Source organism: Pezoporus wallicus, unplaced genomic scaffold, assembly GCF_028554395.1.
Source record: "Pezoporus wallicus isolate ANWC-B61680 ecotype Strahan unplaced genomic scaffold, APGP_CSIRO_Pwel_v1 scaffold_7402, whole genome shotgun sequence".
NCBI lineage: Eukaryota > Metazoa > Chordata > Aves > Psittaciformes > Psittacidae > Pezoporus > Pezoporus wallicus.
This window is the reverse complement of record NW_026641037.1, coordinates 5307063-5328339: the sequence shown is the minus strand read 5'-3', so window position 1 is coordinate 5328339 and position 21277 is coordinate 5307063. Positions and strand designations below refer to the sequence as shown.

Here is a 21277-nt window from a genome sequence, read left to right as displayed (position 1 = left end):
AGGAAGTTTCTTTTTTGTTTTGTTTTTATTTTTTTTATTTTTTGCTGCCCGTGTTGATCTCTCTCCGTTATTGTTATTTGCAGCCAGCTTATTTTTGAGCCCACCCAACCCCCCCTCCCCACTTAAACCTCCCTGAAAAGTCAAAACAGAGAGACAGTGAATATTTTTTTGGGCACAATTTTATTATTACTATTTGCAACGGCGAAGATCTCTTCTCCCCTTCAGCACCAGCCTCTTTTTTTTTTTTTTTTCTTCTTCCCCCCCCCCCCCCCCCCCCCTTTTTTTTTTCTTCCCCCTGCGCTGATGCCGAAGGGGGTGTTTTTGATGTGGTTGCTTTGGTGGTGATCGTCGCTGACTTTCCAAAGAGGGTGTTTTCGCCGCTGCTGCTGCTGCTGCTTCTCTCCGCGTTGTGTGTGTGCGCGCGTGCTTTTTTTTTGGTTGCTGCATCGACGCTGGGAAGATGCTTCTGGATGCTGGACCGCAGTATCCCGCCATAGGAGTCACTACCTTCGGATCCTCTCGCCACCACTCCACAGCCGATGTCACGGACAGAGAAGTGGGGCTGGGAATCAACCCCTTTGCTGACGGCATGGGCGCCTTCAAAATCAACCCCAGCACCCACGAGCTGGCCTCGGCCGGCCAGACCGCTTTCACCTCACAGGCGCCCGGCTACGCGGCGGCGGCCCTGGGGCACCACCACCACCCGACCCACGTTGGCTCCTACTCCAGCGCCGCTTTCAACTCCACCCGGGACTTTTTGTTCCGCAACCGTGGCTTCGGAGAGGCGGCTGCCGCTAGCGCCCAACACAGCCTCTTCGCCTCCGCCGCCGGCAGCTTCGCCGGACCCCACGGACACACTGATGCCGCGGGACATATACTTTTCCCGGGGCTGCACGAGCAAGCCACCAGCCACGCTTCTCCTAACGTGGTGAACGGGCAGATGCGCCTGGGCTTCTCCGGAGACATGTACGGCAGACCCGATCAGTACGGCCAGGTCACCAGCCCCCGCTCCGAGCACTATGCCTCGACCCAGCTGCACGGCTACGGCCACATGAACATGAACATGGCAGCCCACCACGGGGCAGGGGCCTTCTTTCGTTACATGCGGCAGCCCATCAAACAGGAACTCATCTGTAAGTGGATTGAGCCAGAGCAATTGTCAAACCCCAAAAAGTCCTGCAACAAAACTTTCAGCACGATGCACGAGCTGGTAACTCATGTCACGGTGGAGCACGTTGGAGGACCCGAGCAGTCAAATCACATATGTTTCTGGGAAGAGTGTCCAAGAGAAGGGAAACCTTTCAAGGCCAAATATAAACTTGTAAATCACATCAGAGTCCACACAGGTGAAAAACCTTTTCCCTGCCCTTTCCCAGGCTGTGGCAAAGTGTTTGCCAGATCAGAGAATCTCAAAATACACAAAAGAACTCATACAGGTACGGTAACCTTCTCTGTAGCTTTTCTCTCTGCGAGTGGAAGCGCCGAGCGCCGGGACAGGGCCGGGGGCGGGGGGGGGGGGGGGCCGGGGAGCTGCTTGGCTAAGGCTCGGGTAGGGAGAGTGGGGTACGGTCCAGGGACACCGATTTTTCCGGGAGAGGCAGACTCGGAGCTCCCGTGCAAAACGAGCTCGATCATAGCCACGCCAGCAGCAGCAACAAAAAGAAAATTATCCCCGCCGACGAGGCAGAGGGGAAGAAAGGCAGGATTTGCTGCTGGGATTGTTTGGGGGTGGGGAGTGGGGGGTGGGTGTGTGGGTGTGTGGGGGAGGGAGAATCGTAGCAACCTGTCCTGTTTAAATTTATGGGTTTTAATTAATTGTTGTTCGGCACTTTTGACTGTGGCATGATGAGAAATCGTGCTAAATATTGCAGGCAGCTCATCCGTCTCCTCTCTGCAATTCAGAGCTTGGTAAATATTTAATTCCGAGGAGAGATTTTAAATAAACCGAGCTCGGTGCTTTAGTGTGTTATTGTTGTGCGTAGGGACAGGCGCCGGGCTCCCTGAGAACTTTTCCCCACCGAGGGAGGTGCAAATGCAGCAGCCCCTGACCTAGAGAATCTCTCCCCCTGCTACGACCCCCGAGTGCCGGCAGCCAGCGCCGCATTTCTGGGCGTTTTTGCAGGGGTTTGTAGGTCTGCTCTAGCATGGTGTTCCCCGGCCGGATAATTTTCAATATTGAAATTAAAAAAAAAAAAAATATGGGGGAGGGGGCTGGGCTGGGTGGGAGCGTAAAATATCACGAGAATGAGCTATAAAACCGGATACTAAACACTGAGGATCGCGTGTAAATACCACCACGCCTGCTGTCTCGTTTGGAGCATTGAGAGGAGGGAGAGGTGCCCACGTCTGGGGCTGCAAATAAAATTCTTCCCTCTGAAGAAAAAAAAAAAAGTTAGTTAATATACCCACCACTCCTCAGAAATGGGAGCTGAGCAGGGGTCGGAGGTGCGGAAAGGACACAGAAGAGAGCCGAGACTTTAGGGTTTTGAGCTTCGTTGAAGTTAGAAAGTTGCAAGTGTTTGAAATGGAGCCCCGGGCTTCCGTCCGGCCGTGTGAGGGGGACAATGAGCGATCCGGCAGGCCCTGCTTAATCAGATCCTTTTTTCCTCCCCCTTCCCTCTGCAATAGGTGAAAAACCATTTAAGTGTGAATTCGAGGGCTGTGACAGGCGCTTTGCAAACAGCAGCGACCGCAAAAAGCACATGCATGTCCACACTTCCGACAAGCCCTATCTCTGCAAAATGTGTGACAAGTCCTACACGCACCCCAGCTCCCTCAGAAAGCACATGAAGGTAAATGAGGGATCCTGATCTGCAGGGCTCGGACACCGCCTTGGGCCTGGCCCGCGGAAAGGGCTGCAGGGAGGCCGGGCAAGAGAGCCCGGGCAAGAGAGCCCGGGCAGGAGAGCCCGGGCCGGTGTTTGCGGGTGGAGAGCGCTCCAGGGCCGGCCGTTGCGGCCGCTGATGCGGGCCTGTCCGAGACCGGGCCCAGCCCCGGCGTCTTCCTAGGGCCCTCCGGACCGCGCAGCCCCCCGGCCGGCCGCGCTCAGCCCTGGCCCCTCGGGCATGGCCTTTTGTCGGTACGTTTTATCCGGGGAGGGAAGGGGGGCTCTGCGAGGAGGCAGCCGGTGGGCGCTGCTTGTCTTCTTCTCCAGGCAGGGGCAGGGGCTGGGGTCGGGGGGGCGGCCCCGGGACCGGGAACGGCGGAGAGCTCCCGGGGGGGTGCCCGAGCCTGGAGCTCGACCCTGGGTCCCGTTGTCTAGGGCATCCTGGCAACCGCCGACAGGGCCTCCGTCTTCCGCCGCTCTCTATTTCTGCCCGGGTTTTCTCTTGCAGGTCCATGAATCGTCCTCGCAGGGGTCCCAGCCTTCTCCCGCCGCCAGCTCAGGCTACGAGTCCTCCACCCCTCCAACCATCGTGTCTCCATCCACAGAAAACCAGACCGCCAGCTCCTTATCCCCTTCCTCCTCCGCAGTCCACCACACGTCCAGCCACAGCACGCTTACATCAAATTTTAACGAATGGTACGTCTAAAACGCTAAAACAAACCAACAAAAAAAACACAAATCGAAACAAAACAAAAAAAGCCCCAAGCGAGCAAACAAATACCCTATTTAAAGACTCCAAAAATAATGAACATTTTGAAATCAGAATTTAAACAAGCAAACAAAAATAAAATGCTGCCTGTAGACCCAGGACTGAATAAAACGAAGACTCATTTTTTATTTTTCTTTTTTTTTTATTCTTCCTTTCTTCCCCTTTTTTATTTATCTTTATCTCTTTTTTTCTTTCTCTCTTCCTTCTTTTTTTTCTTTTCCTTTTTTTTTTTTTTTTTTTGGTGACTGTTCTGCTCTGCTCTGTTCCAAGGCTTGATAGGCGAAGGGGTTAGTAGAATGCCTAAGAAGACAAGGTTACCAGGGCAAATGCCAACTGTGTAAGGCTTTACTGGAAACCACTGATTAGAGATCTCCAACTGCATGTCTGCTCAGGCAGCGGCCTTCCCCCCCATCCCCTCTTGTAAATACAGAATTATTAGCTTCAGAAACAAAACAACAACAAAAAAATGTACTGTTTGATTTTGTAAATAGTTATATCGCAAGTTGAATAAGGGGATATGTGGATTTGTGGTCTTTGCATATATGTGGGGGGAGGGGCGGGCGGGCGGGAACTGCGGAGGGGGGGCGGAGGTGGGGGGGGCAGAGGGAAGAGGTAGAAATTCAACTATTTGTACTGAATGGCAAGAATGTTCTAGTAAATGTGTACCAAAATGTGAATTACTTTGTATTATTACAGTCTAAACGTCGATCTAACAGAATATTATTGGTATTAATGTGCTTTTTTGTATAAAGTGCAACATTTCGTCCCAAAGTCCAGTCTAAGTAGTGCAGTAAAATGTTGTTACACGTCCTGTCAAGAAATTCGTATAGTGAAAGCCTGGATCTGCGTGTCAAACTGTTACATTTGTTTATGTAAAGTGATATTAAAAAAAAAAAAAAAAAGATATAAACTATATCTGTCCGTTGCTTTTGGCAAATACAAGAACATAATGTATATAAATCCTAATTTCCATATTTATCCGCATGTAAAGGTCCGGTTATACATGTTACAAGATATTCAATATTTATGGCTAGAAGAATTGGTATGTAAAATTTAGTTTACAGAACTGTTTGGTAACATTTCGTACCTTATTAAAGATTCTTAAATCCCATGAATTGTGGTAGGAATTCTTATTCACTAAGTCAACCTGCTGCAACTCCAACTAGCTTTAGGATATTAGAATAAAACTGTCTCAGTTTTTCACTGCTTTCCATTATGTCATCACTAAAGCAGCGAAGGTGATATAAATGTGATAAATGAAAGGATCCCTGCTGGCATTACTATAGTGTGTAATTAGTATTTATATCAAAATTTATGAAACAAATTTTCGGCCGCAGTATAATTTAAATGACCTTTGCAGACATAGAATAACAACCATAAAAATAACAGAAATAGATTGCATGTGCTACATAAATATTAATGTGGGGAATTGTTACATGAGAAGTGCTGCATTCTACTCCAGCACTGCCCATGAATCTGCATAGACTGGGTCCCTAAATTAAATTAATTCGGATAACATATATTAGGAGATTTAAAACAGAGGAGATTTCGGTTGCTATTTTAATTTAAGGCATTTATGACCATAACTAATTCTCAGGCAGTGGATTCATGACTTTCCTTGGACCTTTTACTCCAGGAAGTACAGCATTGTTTCACGAAGGCTGTTGTTGTTGATGGGTGTATTTTTTTCCCCTTCCTGTTTTTTTTGGTTTGTTTTTTTTTCTTTTCTTTTTTTTTTTGTTTGTTTTTTGGCTGATATTCCTTAAAACGTGATGTTAATTTAAATCAATTACTGCTTATGTTATGTTATTATTATTGCTATAATTTTGCCACTGTTAATAGCTTTCTAAAAAAATAAGTCTAGGGAATAAGAATTATTTTATGTAATTTGATTATCTTTCTATCTCTTTTATTTATTTCTCATTTACTTAAGAAATTCGTTCCATTGGCTGGCGTTGATACAGTAGATTTGTAAATGAGAAGACAATATAAAAAATCTAAATTACTTGTGCTTAATGACTGTAGCAGAACGCCTTTTCTCTAAATCAGATTGTCTTCCTTGCAGTTTAGTTTGATAGATTTGCAAGCTGCACTGCTTCCACTAACTTAGCTACGGTTGTTGGAACTGTTGGGCTTTGTTCCTGGTTGTAGCTTGCATGATCGCCCCATTAAGCAGACAACATATCAACAGACAACACAAATCATGAGGTTGGCTAAAGCTGAGAGGGCTTGTGATATGTCATAGAGTGAATTGCACAAACTGACCTTCCAGTAGACCAGGATGACACTTTAACAGCTTCTTTAAAGAAATATTATGTGTATAGGGAGTCAATAGCCATATTAACTGCTCGGGGGGAGGGGGTGCTGGGGAAGCCGTTCTCTGCTTGAACCCGTGTGGGTGCTCCTCAGCCCCGGCTCTAACCCCCCGGCTCGAGCCCAGCCGCCTCTCCCACCGCAAAACCCCGCAGTATTTTCCTTTGTTCTTAACATTTGGGGATCTCCCTCGCAGTTCTTCCACTGCCTCAAAGCACCCCTCTCACCCCTCCCTCTCAAAAAAAAAAAGTTTGCCTTGATCAGTGGAAGCCCCACTCCTGCCAGCTCGGCATCATCGTCTGCTCCCCGCGGCACCCGTGGGAAGGCTTCGCTTTAACTTTAGTTTCTACCAAATGTTGTTATTATAAGGCTAATATCTGTTTTCAATGAAAAGAGCGCCACCTTGCAGGGTTTGGCGAGATAGAAAAAGTTGGAGCCCGGTGGGACCCAGGCAGAAAGTGTTGGTACTTGAGGAAAAGTAATGCACCGACCGGGAGAAAGAGCCGGGGGAAAAATATGTTTCATGCGCCGAAAACATGTCTGCGAATCTTTCAGATTAACTGTCCCGCCGAGCTGGCCAGACAGCGGTTTTAAGTAAACGTCTTGAGCGTGGCTAGGGGAAAAAAAAAAAAAATAATCCAATCGTAGAGATAGTCTGACCCATCTCACTGTAAAATAAACCCGGAGAAACGTGGTGGGGGTGATATATTTTAAAGATGCGTAGTGCAAGTTTCTTTGAATTTGTGTAAAGTCCCTAGCGGTCGCTCAACACAGATCTGTTGCGACTTGTGTGTGTCGTAGCCCTTGTTTAATGAGTATTCTGTTAAACTTTTGGTCTGAGTTTTGTTTGAGCGTCCTGAAGCAGAAAGAATGATTTTAGTGGTGGTGTTGCTGCTGATGATTCTTTATCTGGGCCGGGGGACACGATGCAATCCCGTTGTTCTCCGTCCCGTGTACGTTCTGAATTAGCGAAGAGCTGGAATTGCTAAGGCGGAATTCCAGTCCACGACATGGATGCGGCTGTTCGCTTGGCTCTGGAGAGGGAAGCGCTGCACTGAGACCCCCGGCCGAGAGAGGGGTGGGTTTGCAGGCAGAGGTGGTGAGGCGCCTCTCGGCTATTCCTACACTCTTTCAGTCCCTAAAGCCAACTTCACCCCAGCAAGCGCCCTTTGCGGATTTACTCACGAGGGCTTGCGGCGAGAAACGCGAACCCCGGCTCTCCAGCCTCGACGGGGGTCCTGGTTTTCTTTCTAGCGTCTGGCTCTTTGGATGCTGTAGGGGTACTTTTCCTGTGTGGGTTATTCGGTTTCGAAATAGGCGGGGGCTGCCTGCCGAGCTCAGGGCAGGCCGTGCCGGCATCCCCGCTCCGGTCCTCTTTGCCTCTTCCGTGGCAGCTAAAACGCTGGGGCCGCCGTCCGCAGGCTTCGCGGAGGCTCCTGCCGCCGAGGGGAGCATTTTGAGACACCCACCGCAGCACGGCGGTGCTAGGGAAGCGTGCAGGAGGCAGTTCTGGGCGGCAGGGAGTGTAGGGGGCTCTGTGTGTACTGTCACCTCTCGGGTGATGTGCCCGCGAGGCCAGGCAGAAACCCCTGGCTCGGCTTGTGCTGTTTGGGCGTAGAAAGTTAAATGAAAAACAATAATCGGACGCTTCCAGTTCCCCCTCGAAAGACTCGCCTTTCAGGTCGCATTAATGGCTTGTGAATGATCGCTTGAATTTTTTAAAAGGCGAGTCCAGCATTCATAAGACGAAGTTAGCTTCTCTAAAGCAGACACTGTTTGAAATGAGGAAACACACTCCGTGCTGGCCTCGACTTTTATCGCCCTTGTGTTAGCCGTCAGGAAGCAGCAGTCCCTGGAGTGATGCGCTTAGCTTCGCGACTTTTATTTACTGATTTTCTGACCCCACTGGTAAACGGCTACGACTTCGTAAGTTTTCGCCACGTCCAGAGCATTTGCTCCTTTCGGGGCAACTTTCGAAGGGAGTCGATGCGCAGGCCGGTGCTGCGGGATTGCAGGGAGCCCCGGGGCTCGCCCAGATCGGCAGGAGCTCCTTTTCAGAGCTGGAGCCCCGCTATAAAAGCCCCCGTCCAGCAGGCAGGGCGCGGGAGGAGATCCCCTCTGGAAAAGGCTGTTGACCCGGGCAGAGTGTTTCAAGTGACCTGATGCTGAGAAAACCGGTGTGCATTTTACCGCTAGACCTCTGAGGGAAAGGGTTTGTGAGCTGTATTCGCGGGAAAGAGGCTGTACCTTTCCCTGGGCGCGTTATGTACCACCGGTGTAAGATGTGAAAATGCATGTGCGCACCCGCGCACCCCGTTCACACTAGCAGCCTGTCCGTGTGCCCGCACACGGGTGTGCCTGCCCGTGCCTGCGGGTGGGAAGCGCCCGCCGCCCCGCTCACACTTGCGCGCTCTGCACCTCAAAATAAAGGCTCAATCCCAGCCGCGCAGCGCGGTGTTTCCTCGAGAACCAGCACGTTATCACCCAAAATGTAGTGATCTTACCCCGAGCGGGGGTTTGCTGCTGGGTAGAGGCCGGGGAGCATGGGCAGGCCTGCCGTGCACTTCGTCCCGCGGAGCGGCTCCGCCGCACCCCTTCTCCGCGCCTGGGCGCGGGCTGCCACCGCAGGAGCAGGGGATTCCACGGTGGGGACGGACACGGTCTGTTTCGTGGGTATAATCCGCAGGTCACACGGTCACTGCTGCAGATGCACACACGCTTAGGGGAATCAGCATTCGCATTACTGGCTTTATCACAAATATGCACCTATCTAAATACACATACATCTCTTGATCTATATTCATGTGTAAAGAAAGAGCAGTGTTTCTAGAAAGACACATGTTCATGTGTTTATATGGAGGTATATTTTTGAAGGGTCGTGTAACCTCTATTATTTAATGCAAATGTCTATATACAGTGGATCGCTTTTGTAACAAGACGGCTGTGTTTTCCAAATTCGCCAGGAAAGATTAATAACTGAGATTCCTATTTTGAACTAGTCACAGGGGAGATCTATTCAACTTGCTGAACGTACTAAGGTGGGTTCCGTTTAACTGCCAAGAGGCTGCGTTTTAGGGTGCATTGTTTATTAAAAATGGCCAATGTTTTTTTATTTTGCATCAAATTATTTTTTTCGCTGCTAAAGTCTATGGGTCAGATTTGGTTCATCTTCGATAACAAGAAACATGATCCCGTGAAGCGAAGGGGCTATTTTTACCATGCAGCTGGAAGCTGTCATCAATTCGTAACATTTATTTCGGCTTTAGAACGATAGTATAAAATAGCATGAAGTTTCCAGATGACGCCCGTACTGCAGACAGGATTTTTCAAGTATAATAAATCAAATTAATTACCTTTTTTAGCTGTATATGATCGTACTACCTCTCTATGACACTGCTATTAAAAAAAAAATGCTCCGTGTGTGCCTCTGTGATTGTACATGTGTTTACATCTCGGGACCCAAACCCGGAATACGCTGCCTGGGGGTGGCTGGAGGGAGGCAGGGCACACGATCGGCGGGACACACTCCAGACAACGTCCACGCATGCCCCTTCGCACGACAGGGCAAAGCTTTGCTTAGCCAGAACCTGAGAGTTGCCTGCTTTCACGAACTTTAAGATCCTTTCTGAATCTTTCTCAATTGCCCAGGTCCCGTGAAGAACACGGCCAAAAAGGCTGGGGGGGGTGGGGGGTGGGGGGAGGGTGGGGTGGGGTGGTTGTGGTGAGGGGGGAAATAAAAAGAAGGAATGGAAGGAGCCGTCCACTCGAGCAGCCCCCGGCCCTGCCCGCCGGGACATGTGTTCTGTGTTTGATGTCGGAGGCCGGGGCAGCGGTAGATGTGGCGGGGGTACGGATCCTGGAAATCGCGGCGGTGCGCGAGGGCCGTGTGAGTGCGCGCGCGTGTGCGTGTAGATGTGTGTGCGCGCCCCGGCGGCAGCCCCGGTGGCGCATGCGCGCCCGCGGCCTGGCTCCACGTGCTGTTGAATATTTATAACTCTCACCGCGGAAGGTAACAGCGTCCGCCTCCGCGCCCGCGCAGGGCAGCGCCGCCGCACGTGCTGCCCGCACACCCCGCGGCCGCAGCTCCTCCAGGGCTGCCCGTCCCTCTCCGTTCGGGGCTGCTCCTGCTGCGCCTCCTGCTCTGCTCCCACCGGTGAGCCCGGGCAGGCACCGTCCCCCTCCCTGCCTTCCAGAGCAAACGCAACCTTCCTTTAAGGGGTGCTCCAGCAAATCACCGCCCGCTCCGCAGAGAGATTCTCGGCCCCAGGGTCCGCCAGCCGGGTGGCTTTGGGTGGATTTATGTGGGAAAACGTGACGGGGGCATCCGCCAGAAAAGTACAGTCTCGGGGGAAGGGAGAAAGGTTCTCGTAATGGATTCCTTTCTGTCTCGATCCTCTTAGTAAAACCTCATTATACTGTATGGCCCATCTTATTTTATTGCTGATATATTGACATCACATGATAGATCCGAGGAATGAATGCAGGGTCTTGGCATTTATTCCGTTTGTAGGCTGCAGGGATTTATGTGGGTTGTTGTTTTTTTTTTTTTTTTTTAACAGATAGTAGTAATTCCCAGCACTCATTGTTCGGCAGAACAAAGTGATTTTAAATCCTTTTGTACAGTGGCAAAATTACATCCCATGTTATCAGAAATGTGCTTCTCAATCTTCCTAACGAGGTGGGTCTTTCTTTCCCTTCAGAGCTCGGTGGGTCTTTCTTTCCCTTCAGAGCTTGGTGGGAAGCGGGTAGGACGGAGGCAGGAGGCCGCTAAAGGCTACCGGGCACACCTGGGCGCGTTGCCCCGGCGCGGTCACTGCCGCGGCCACGCAGCCCGGCCCAGCCCTCTGAAGTTCCCAGAAAGGCCCTTCCGGGTGGAGCAGAACTGGCTGGAAATCTCCCAGCTACAGTTCCCTCTCCACAGCCTCTTCTTCTCCCCCCCCGCCACAACCCATCCCTCTCCTTCGCCTCCCCTCTCCTCCTTGCCCTGCGCTGCAGACAGACGCGCACCCATCGGTGTGTGCACAGGGCTGGGCTGTGAAAGCCTCTCCGAACAGAACCTTGAGAGCCTGCGGCCCCCTCCCCGCCTGGCTGAGGTTACCTGCTTGCCCCGGCCAAGTACAAGAGACGACAATAAAGCCTATGTCCATCATGTCGCCTGTTCATTTCAGAAAGTGCAGATACCGACCTCAGTTCCCCAGTGGAAGCTCGTTTCGGACTCGCACTGAGAGCACCATTTACTCCAACCTTTACACAGATGTGTATGGACGTATATTTTTTCCTTCCAATCAGGCTTTTTTTTTTTTTCTTTCATTTACCCCCTTAGCCGAAGGGGAAGCCCCCTGGCATTTGCAGGGGGTTCAGGGGGCGTTCAAAGGGCCGGGGGCACCGGGGCACACACCTGAGCCACATGCCCACACACCTTCACTGGGGAACCCGCTCCCCCACGTAACTCCCAAGAAAACTGTTGATCTTCAAGTGCGAGGCTGAACCTTTAATTTGAGTGCTCATGGCTGCGTCGCTTCCTCCTTCCCTCCCACCCAGCTCCTTTCTTTTCCCCCGGGTTCGTCTTTCCGTTGTGCTTCCAGAGCTGCCCGGGTCCCCCCGCGGCAGCGCTGGGGCAGGCTCAGGGAGCGGGCTCCGCGCCGGGACACTACAGCGGAGCGTTGGCAGCTGCGGCAGAGAACGGGGACGAGCCTACACTTTATAGCCAGCTGGACCAGCACAGGCTCTATTATTACTCCTATTATTATTGTTATTGTTATTATTATTACATTCAATTTAAAATTAGCCCTTTGTAACTTGGAAAGCGACTGTACATTTACCTTAAACCTGATTTCTTTCCTAGCCAATGGTGGCAGGGGCCGGCTAGCCTGTCCCTCCGGAGCATTAACCCTTGTCGCTAGCTGGAGTGAGTGAGGAGCTGAGGTCTGGCCCTGAGGAGCTATGTGTGTAGATTTGGCACAGCTTTGCTCCCTTAACTCCTGGATCTTTGTTTTGGTGGCGACCAGGGAGAGCAGGGAGCGCTGTACTCGCATTTCCCTCTGGCTTTTACACACACACGCACACACACACACAAATCCCCTTTTCCAACTTTCTGGCTTTTGCGCTTTCCTTCCATTTTTTTTTCACTTCTCAGACCTACTGGCAGCACTTGCCGAGATCTAGATCCCCGCCGTGGTAAGTGATACTTTTCTCCATTGCAAAACTCGCTCAGCTCTCGGCTCGCTGTCCCAGGGATGGGTGTAGAAGTTGTATTTGTTTGGAACAGAATTGCCCAACCCCAGTGGTTTCACGTCAAGCAGCACAGAGTAAAACTATTGTCGTGTGTTAACTCTGAATGGCAGCAAACAGACCAAATGATCATTGCTGGCTCAGACAGTAGCATGGCACTAATGTCATTCTTTTTAAGTTCGCAAAGCAACTTTTTTTTTTTTTTAATGGTGGAAACGAGCCTGTGTTTTGGGTCTGATCTTGATATTTACAATACACACCGGACCATAACAAACTATACAAAGAATGCAGCTGCCATATGTGCTTTGTGAACATACAATTATGGTTGGGGAGGTTCATGCATTCAACCTAAGTGTTGCAGACACTGACTCCGCACGGTCCGTGCTATACCTGAAAACTCACTCCATGTTTAGGGGGAGGGGTCCGACAGGCGTTACATTTTCAAAACCTCTTTCTCCTTTTTTTTTTTTTTTAAATCCACTACAGTCAATGCCTCCTGGACATTTATTTTTACTGTACAGTCTGCAGCTCTGACTGGATCAAATTCACGATTATTCAGATGAGGTTGAATTTGAATAACTTGCTGGTTTCTCTCTCTCCCGCCCTCCCCCATCACCCTCCCCCTCTTTTTTTTTTGTTTTAAAAATTAAGAAAATGAAGAGAACCGCTGAGTCCGGCTGACCTTTGGTGACATAATTTAGCAGGAGACCGTTCGCAAATGAGAACTGGATGAATTAGACGCTCTAGTTCTCCGGGTAAAGCGATACTCCGCGCCCGGCTCCCACCGAAAGGAGCCGGGGCAGGGGCTACCCCGTGGCCTGGGGGCCCTCAGGGCTGCGGCGGGAGGACGGTCCCGGCGGAGGGGCGCGGAGAGCCTCCGGGCACCGCGAGGTTCAGGGCACGTACTCTTTGCCTAAAGCCAGCCCTGCGCGCCGCTGAGAAACAAGCCTGATAACCGCATGCTAATAATTCCCCTCTCGCACGTCCCTCCTCCGCAACCGCGCAGAGCCCGCGGGTGCGCACGACAGGCGGGGTCGGGCCCCAGTGGCTCCGGCCCTGTGCTGCAGCCTCACCGCTCCGCCCGTGGGCTCTTCCCGGCCTCGGGGAGCCGGAGCCGGGAGCGATCCTCAGCTTCCCTGCCTGAACGGTTATCGATCTACTGAGTGGCTGGGCTCCGCGGGCCGCAGCGAGGGCGCGGAGCTGGCGGGCGGGAGGCCCGGGGACTCTGTGCCAGGGCGCAGGCAAGCGCGGCCTCCGGCCCTGACTTATTAGCTTGTCAGAGTTTATCTCGTTAAGTTGTGCAGGACGCTACTCACATAAGAAGGCAAAGGCAAACTCTGGAGAGGGCTTAATCTCTAGAAGTTGCTGTCAATAAAACCCCCAAACAACCTGAACCCAACAAACAACCAAACAAAAAAAAACCCAACCGCACCCCCACCAAAAAAAAAAAAAAAAAAGAAAAAAAGGAAGGAAGGAAGAAAAAAGGGAAGGAAACCGCGTTTTGTGTTTTAGCCGATCATTTGCTGAGCATCTGCGGATACTGCTGCTCTGCTCACGCAGGCTTGCTAAGGGACTGCTGTTTCAGAGGCAACGGAGCGTTTTCCAAGCTCAGGCTAATGTCTTCCCCCCCCCACTACGGAAGAGGTGAGAGCCATTCCAATCCTGCGGCAGGGGGAAGCGCCCGATCCTGAGCTCCTTAGGAAAAACTTCCAGCTGAAGCAGGACAGAGTTCCCTGACGACAGCAATCTCCCCCAGTCTAATGAGTCACCTCTCCTAATAAACGATGCCTCTGCTCAGGTTCCTCAGTGGTCTGCAGCTGAGCCCGGGAGAATTTGATTCTTTATTTGAATATGTGTTTTAATAAAGCTGCTGTAACGCTGGTATTTTATTAGGAGGTTATTGTTTCCAAATTAACATGTAATCTATGAGAAAATTATCCTACCAAACTAGATTCACCTCTGTGCACCCCTTTCTACATTTACATGCGTTTTACAACTAAGAACCTAGCTCCACATTTCCCTGAATCATCAGACCATTAATTTGCTGGGGAGCTAGCTGTTTCATCCAGATGGATATAATTCTGAATAAACTCAAAAGAAATGCAAAAACATATGCTTTTCTGTCACCCCTTTCCCCCCCCCCCCCTTTTTTTTTCTTTCCTCCTTCGTTGTTCTGTGTTGAGCAATGCCTTCAGAAACTTCATTATCCAAAAGGCAGACCTAGAGGGCAGAGACTTTGGGAATAGTTCTCTTTTATACTAAAACTTTCTAGACTTAGAGCAGGGTTGAACATGTCCTCAAATCTGCACCTCCTGGGAGGAAATGAATGATGTGCCAGACAGTACACTTCTAGTCAAAAAATATAAACCAAATGCGGTAAGTTTTGGAATTCTTTTTCAGGCCCATTTTCTGTGCATATTTTACAGTCAGAATGTAAAAAGGTTACCTTAGAAGTTGCTAAAACCCCTATGGAGATGTTACTGTATATCTCTTCATTTTATTTCAAGTGGATTTTACTAAAAATTCAAAAAAAAAAAAAAAAAAAGGAGAACCACCCCAACAGGATACCTTTGCAGGTTGCAGGCCAAGCAAGCTCAAACAGCTCACGTGGTAGAAATAAATGTGAACTAGGTGTAATACTGCTGAAAGAATAACATTCTTCTCTCTCTTGTCCCCCTACTCCCCCTCAAACAGGTATTGTTTTGCACTTAAAATTTCACCTTTCTTTGACTTTCTTGAATGGTGCGAACTTACACTCAAATCAGCATGAAGCATTGTAACAGAGGGTGTTTGCAGTGGAATTTTAGGTTTTAAAGTACTGTACGTTAAAAAAACCCCGTCATAACAGAGCAAGTGTATTTTCTGTTTGACATCTGAAAGAACTATCATTTAGGAAATACCTTGAAAATATTAATCTGCTAGATAATGTGAATGCTGAATAGCAATGTATTTCCACTAGCTCTGCAATACAAATCAAGCAACATTGTAAATGCCATATAACCAATAAATCAAGAATTTGTAAATGCAATGCCAGCATCACAGCATTCAGGATATTTTACCTATTTGTAAAAATACATGTTTAAGTGTTCAGGTCTGGGTTTACCGTGTCTTAACTTTATTCTTTATTGAAAGCTGTTGAACCCTTAGACTTTTGATTACTGGCATGTTTGGTTTAGGAAGTGGGGTTACAGTACAGGCAGCTACATAGCTAATGCAAATATCTATGTTTAAGTCAAAGTCATTGTCTTTCATGCAGGTGAGTGAAGCAGGTTATTTGCTTATGGCAATGTTAGTGTCAGTCATATCTTTTTGATCCATTTAGATTTAGTTATTTGTTTCAATTTACCATTACTGCTTGCAGCACGACTTTAACTGAGGTGAATATCCCTAGTATAAGCAGTTTGTTTAAAATACTTGGGATTTTTTTTTTTTTTTAAACTGCACTGAAAAAGCCCAAGTCTGGATTAGTTTTCTGCTTTAATATTTGTGGGAGTTGCTTGGGCTGTATATTTGATCAATATACAGTTTGGTTCATGCTTCCACAAACATTTTTTACCATATAGCAAATTGTTGAATGTTCCTGAAAGGAGCAATGGACAAAGGCTACCAGGAAGTGTAACTACATTAAACTGGCGAAGCACATGAGGGCTGAAAGAAAGGTCTGAACGAAACCACACTGAAATCAGTGGGAGACTCCTGTTGAGTTGGAACAGGCTTCAGGCACAGTATAAAAGACTGTACAGCTACAGCACTTTTAATCTCTTTCCAGTTTTGATTTGGTATACTGCAAAGTATTTACAGGTAACTTTCTTGAGCTGGATTAAATTTTATTCATTCATGTCTGGCATAAGAAGTTCTGTGTTTGGATGTAAGCACAGGCAGGAAAGCTGGACTGGTACTGCAGAGCTGATGGAAATGATATGCAAAGTTCACCTTGTCTGAGCAATTATTGCTTCTGGGATACTTCTTGAACTATTGTTCTTTTAGATAAAAGTGTAGTTTTGTATGAATGCAGCAACTATCTAAAAATTTGGTCAGTTTTTTTTCCAGTAAATATTTTTTTCACAGCTACATGACTAAAAGTTGAAAATTGCCCATATTACCAAATCTATATTCTTTGCCAAGGAGTAACAGAAACGAAGCACCCCTCCTCCCTCTCCCCCCCATCACTGTTCTACAAATATAACTTCGTAATTAATTCCCTGCTAATATTGTAACTTGACTGTGAAAATTCTGTTTTCTGCTAGGAGAATTCAGATGCACTAAACACTGCTGCAGCAAATGGATTGTTTCTGTTGTGATATGCTATAAATGGGTTTTAGTCTGTTCCCACTGGAGCTGTGAGTTTAAGATCAGATCCTGTTTAATATCATATTTCTCCTTCTCATGATACTTAGTGACTGTAGCAAAAGCATAACTATTAAGAAAACCCCTCACCCCTTAAAAGTATATGGACTTGCTTATCTAGAAAATCTCAGTATCACTGGAATTTTTAAATTTCTCCCCTCATTTGCAAAGGACCTAGAAACTCCTTTACAAACTTAGCTTCATATTTAGATACTCTTTCCTTTTAAGTTCTATTGTGTACTGAAGAATAGCACATTTAATTAAAAAATCCTAACAACATAAAATTGTGCCGTATTGTCAGTACTTGCAGAGAAAAGGGCAAATTCTTGGTTTCTTAATCTGGCAAAATACCCGTTGACATCAATGCTATGTTCTTTATGAAGCTCAGACATATATTTTAAGACCTTACCAATTACAAGGAAATGGCTTTGCTCTTGCAATGCTTGCAGTGTTTGCCTACTGGCTGACAGTAGCAATCAGAAAGCTGCATGATCCTGTTTTTCCTGGACATATATTAGGAAATGTTGAGATGAAAACCTAAAGGTTTCCAAAAAAGCTGTAAACAACTCACTTCTGATATGAAAGCTATGCAAGAATGATCTGGCTGGCCTCTTCCAAGCAGGAGTTTGAGTTGAACTATAAGAAAAGTTCTGAAGCCTTTTAATTCTTCCCCAGCCAAAGCTGTCATTAGTTACAATATTATTTTTACCTGTGGAAGTAGGATGAAAGGGCTTTACAACCCTGATCTGTTTATACTCTAGTAAAAAACCAGAATTTCCCCTCTGACATGCCCAAATAAACAATGAGCCTATTTCAAGTTCCGCTCAATAAGTGTGTTAAGTGCATAAAGTATTTTGAGTAAATGCCATGCAGCTGTTTGGTAGCCTGCAATTTCTGCGATACTGTGTCTGTCTGTGTTTGTGTATGGCTATAAATCCTGCAAGTGGACACTGCTATTTCTGACACATCGCGTTGCAGTTTCTGTAAGTCCATAGGTTTTGTTCAAAGTAGATGAAAATAATGAAACATTATAAATATTAGATAGTCTTACTCCAGTGTATGATGCTGTAAATCTCTGGAGATTTACAAAGAGACAGTGACAACATGAATGCAATTACACATGATACTATTTTATGAGCTAATTCTATAAAGCGGCATCTCAGCTGTGCACTGACAATAATTTTTCACGGCAACTTTTGGAATGTCCCATGGAACCTTTTAATGGATTAATTATTTGCTCATCCCAAAATAAATTTGCACGTGGCTAGAATTAAACAAAAGGCCCACCACTGCTTCAGGAGGAGTTTTGCCTAAGAAAAAACTTGGGATAGAACCAGTTATTTCAAGGCTTGGATTAAAATGCTGGAATACAGTGCTGTCTGCCAGGAGGCTCTGCTTTGGCTGTGCACCGCAGCCATACGTGCCCTGCAAAGCCTTTGTACTGCCCTTTGGTCTGCAGAGGTTCTAGGCTGGTGAAGGAGAAATATTTCTTCTCTGAACTTTAGTTCAACAGGTGACTTTGAAGTGACCTATGAATTCTTCCACTGTTGTTGAGCTGAGATCCATAACTAGCATGGTTCTAGGAAATTTTTCAAGCCGTGCTAATTCAAAAAATAAGACCTGGAAAAACACTTGTAGTGTTTGAGAATTCAAAGAGTTTTCAGAAAAAAATAACTGTGGAATTGTTATAGCAGCTGTTATAATCTATTATGTAAATCATCAGGGAATTAAAGCAAAATATTCTGTAAAATAGTTTTTGTCAAATGATGAATATGCTAGCATTTAGACTTAATGTTTTTCCAGAGGTGTTATTGTTATCTGATGAAAGTGAAACCTTAGAGTACTCCTTATTTTGACTGATGAGGATTTAATATTTATTTATACCATGCCAATGATAACACCCATACTTGAGAACATGTGTTTCTCAAAACTGGGTGCTGGTACTTACGCTGTTGACCATACAGAATTGTATTTGTCTTCTAGGTGTCACCTAGATATTCTCACCAAATTCAAACAGAGATACTGAAAGATAAAATATGTGAAAAAAGCTCTAACCAAAAGACAGAAGTGTCTTGGGTCAGATTATTATTTACTTTAATACTCATTTGTATCACCATAAGACTTTCTGCAGAAATTCTGTGGTTACTCTTCATTGCTTACATGTTGTAAACTGGCTTTTATAAAAACAAGAAGAATCAGGCCCTTTAATTAAACTTTGCCCTTCTCTATGGTGTATTGGTTGCTGCTGGTGCAACATGTCAGTTCATCAGCCTGTTGACTGAAGTACAGTATGATTTCACTAATGACTGGGATGCATATTGCAGATTACCACATTTTGCAAATTAGTAAGTAATCAAACAAACACCATAAAAATCAAGGATACTGCATAATGAAATACACTTTATCCATTTATTTTTACAACCATATATTAGTTTTAATTATTTGTGTTAGTAATTCATTGGGTGATAGCACATGGAGCTATGGAATGCATTTTTTTTTTTCCTTTTTAAATAATGTTTTAGTAACCAAAGCACCCATTGTAGCAGTCTGATATTCAGTCCTTTGTGGGAAGATGGGTGGGTGCTTCTTTCTTGAGTGGGGGACCTCATTTCAGAAATAATACCTGAGAAGGTCCTAGAGTCCTTGGGGTCAGCCTGATCCATCCTGGTGGAGGTGCCTGGGAGGAATGGTTGTCACCTTGAGAAGGTCAATGCAGCTGGGCTGGCTGCTCACCTGTGTTGGATTCCAAAGAGCTGATGAAGAGAGAGAAACTCATCCCTGGCAGGTTAGAGCAGGAACCTGACTTGTGGCCACTCACTGGAGGAAATCTTTCTCTCCTGCTCCTTCCCTCCCCTTCTTCCTTCTCCTTTTCTGGCCCATAAAACAAGCCCAGAGCACGAATAACACCAAACTATCTTTTACATATCTTATTTCTGGTGTAATGTCTAGTAATGACTTAGGGAGTGAAAGCTTTCCTACTAGCGGGTTGTTGCCTGCGAGGATAGCAGCATTTGCTGCCTAATGTATCCCTGGGTTTCCCTCCAAGGTGTCCACTTCCAGGGCCAGTTATTGTCTCTTGCCCAGCTGGGCAGAAGTAATTCACTTCATAGTGTGGGATGAACTTCTTTGTTTCCTGAGATCAGTCTGGACCTCTGACATGGCGGAGAACTTCCCCTCAGGGTTTTAATTTCTTGTCATTCCTTTAAGAAATGCACTGGTTTTTAAAAGTGTCTTACCTTAACACAATATTTACCTTATATTGTGGTGTGTATGTATAAAACCTATGTGCAATGCTCATGGTCTTTTTTTAAATTTTTTTTTCTCAGTGGGACATTTACTTTTCTCCTCCATGTGTTAGCTTGGCATCTGGCAGTTCCATAAACTTTCAGTTGTTAAAACCATCCTTCTTATTTTCCTTAGATTTTAAGTTTGATCCATGAATGGCCTGTCAAGAGTTTTGTGTTATTGTAAGTTGAAGTTTGGATGGTAGCAGCGACAGGCCACTAACCATAATTGTATTGCTGTTAGCACTGTAACAAATTTGTGTCATTTAGCTATTTTGGAGCTTGGGAAGTGCATAAAGGCAAATGCAGTACTGATGAATATTTATTATGCTGCTGTGGGATCTTAGGTTTAACCATGTTTGCAAACATAAATTCTGCAAAACTGTCCTTAAAATTTAGCTGAGTGAATTATATCTGAAAATGGGGGATAACAGTGAAAAATCTTGCTGGAAAAAATATTTATGATTGTGGAAGATATATATTTATAGAATTTTAATTCTAACTGTGTTACAGGCAGCCTCCTTGCAAAAAATGGATTAGGAGACGGACACTTGGTCTGACCTTAAGTCAGTGCAACAGTGTTTGACAAGATGCTAAGCATCATATGAAGTACACAGATTTTTCTCATTTGACTGTATTCAACTGATTGCAGGTTTATGCCCCAAATATCTTTGTTTCTTGATGACCTTATTAGAGAAAGGAAAGTTTTAGCCCCCTCACAGTCTCAGCGGGAGCAATTCTGTTCCTGTGTCACAAAGTCAGGGCAAATGAAGGCTGTGTCCTTCACTGTTATGGGGTTGGTGGGGTATTATTAACCTGCTTGAAACACAATTTTAATGTGTATAAAACATGCTAACAATTTCAATTTATTGGAAGGTGATTGAATTTTTTAATTATTTTTTATTTTTTTTCCAGATGGAATTGAATTTAAGCAACAAAAAATTGATAGGCATGAGTCAGTGTTTCCCTCCTTTATATCATCACTGTCTTTTTGAAATAATCATAATCTAATTTTTTCCTTTTGTTGATAATATAAGCATTAGAAACTCAAGCTAGTGAATTATGTTTTAGATAATTATATTCTTAGAGGCATAATAGCTAGAATTTGTCATATATGGAGGACTGGTGTTTGAACAGATCTTGATCTTTTTGTTTTCATGATAGTGAGAGCTGCAGTTATCTAACTTCAACGGAGTCACTGTTAGTATAATTGTTAATATAATGGTATAAACCATAAAGAAATGTTGAAGCCTTGCAATAAAGACAGAACTCTTCTAATGTGCTGAGTCTGACTGTCCATTTGTGGAGCTGAGGACAACCTGGTCTGGTCAGGCTCAACCCTTTGGTGTCAATGCATTTATGTCAAGAATAACTGAAGTTGAACCCTTTTGGGGGTTTAAGTGGAGGCTAAATAGGGTCCAGATCATCTCATGACTCCTTCAAGCAAACAGTTGACTTTCACCCATGCAAACCTAGCTAATGGCTGTGCTTTTTTCCTTGGCCAGT

The 21277-nt window shown here is 46.3% G+C and overlaps 1 protein-coding gene across 1 annotated transcript; it reads left to right on the top strand.

The window, feature by feature from the left end:
- The first annotated feature begins 271 nt into the window (after positions 1-271).
- ZIC1 (Zic family member 1) lies at positions 272-3749 on the top strand. The gene is made up of 3 exons (XM_057421774.1): positions 272-1436; positions 2629-2792; positions 3336-3749. Exons 1-3 carry the CDS (start codon positions 461-463, stop codon positions 3531-3533), a joined length of 1338 nt encoding a protein of 445 aa, XP_057277757.1. The 5' UTR covers positions 272-460; the 3' UTR covers positions 3534-3749.
- Positions 3750-21277: the final 17528 nt, after the last annotated feature.

What these genes read in the sequence shown, in the direction of transcription:
- ZIC1 (XM_057421774.1), top strand. Translation starts at nt 461, where the DNA reads ATGCTTCTGGATGCTGGACCGCAGTATCCCGCCATAGGAGTCACTACC. An exon ending in ACACAAAAGAACTCATACAG is followed by an intron (nt 1,437 to 2,628) that starts GTACGGTAACCT and finishes CCTCTGCAATAG; the next exon opens with GTGAAAAACCATTTAAGTGT. An exon ending in CCCTCAGAAAGCACATGAAG is followed by an intron (nt 2,793 to 3,335) that starts GTAAATGAGGGA and finishes TTTCTCTTGCAG; the next exon opens with GTCCATGAATCGTCCTCGCA.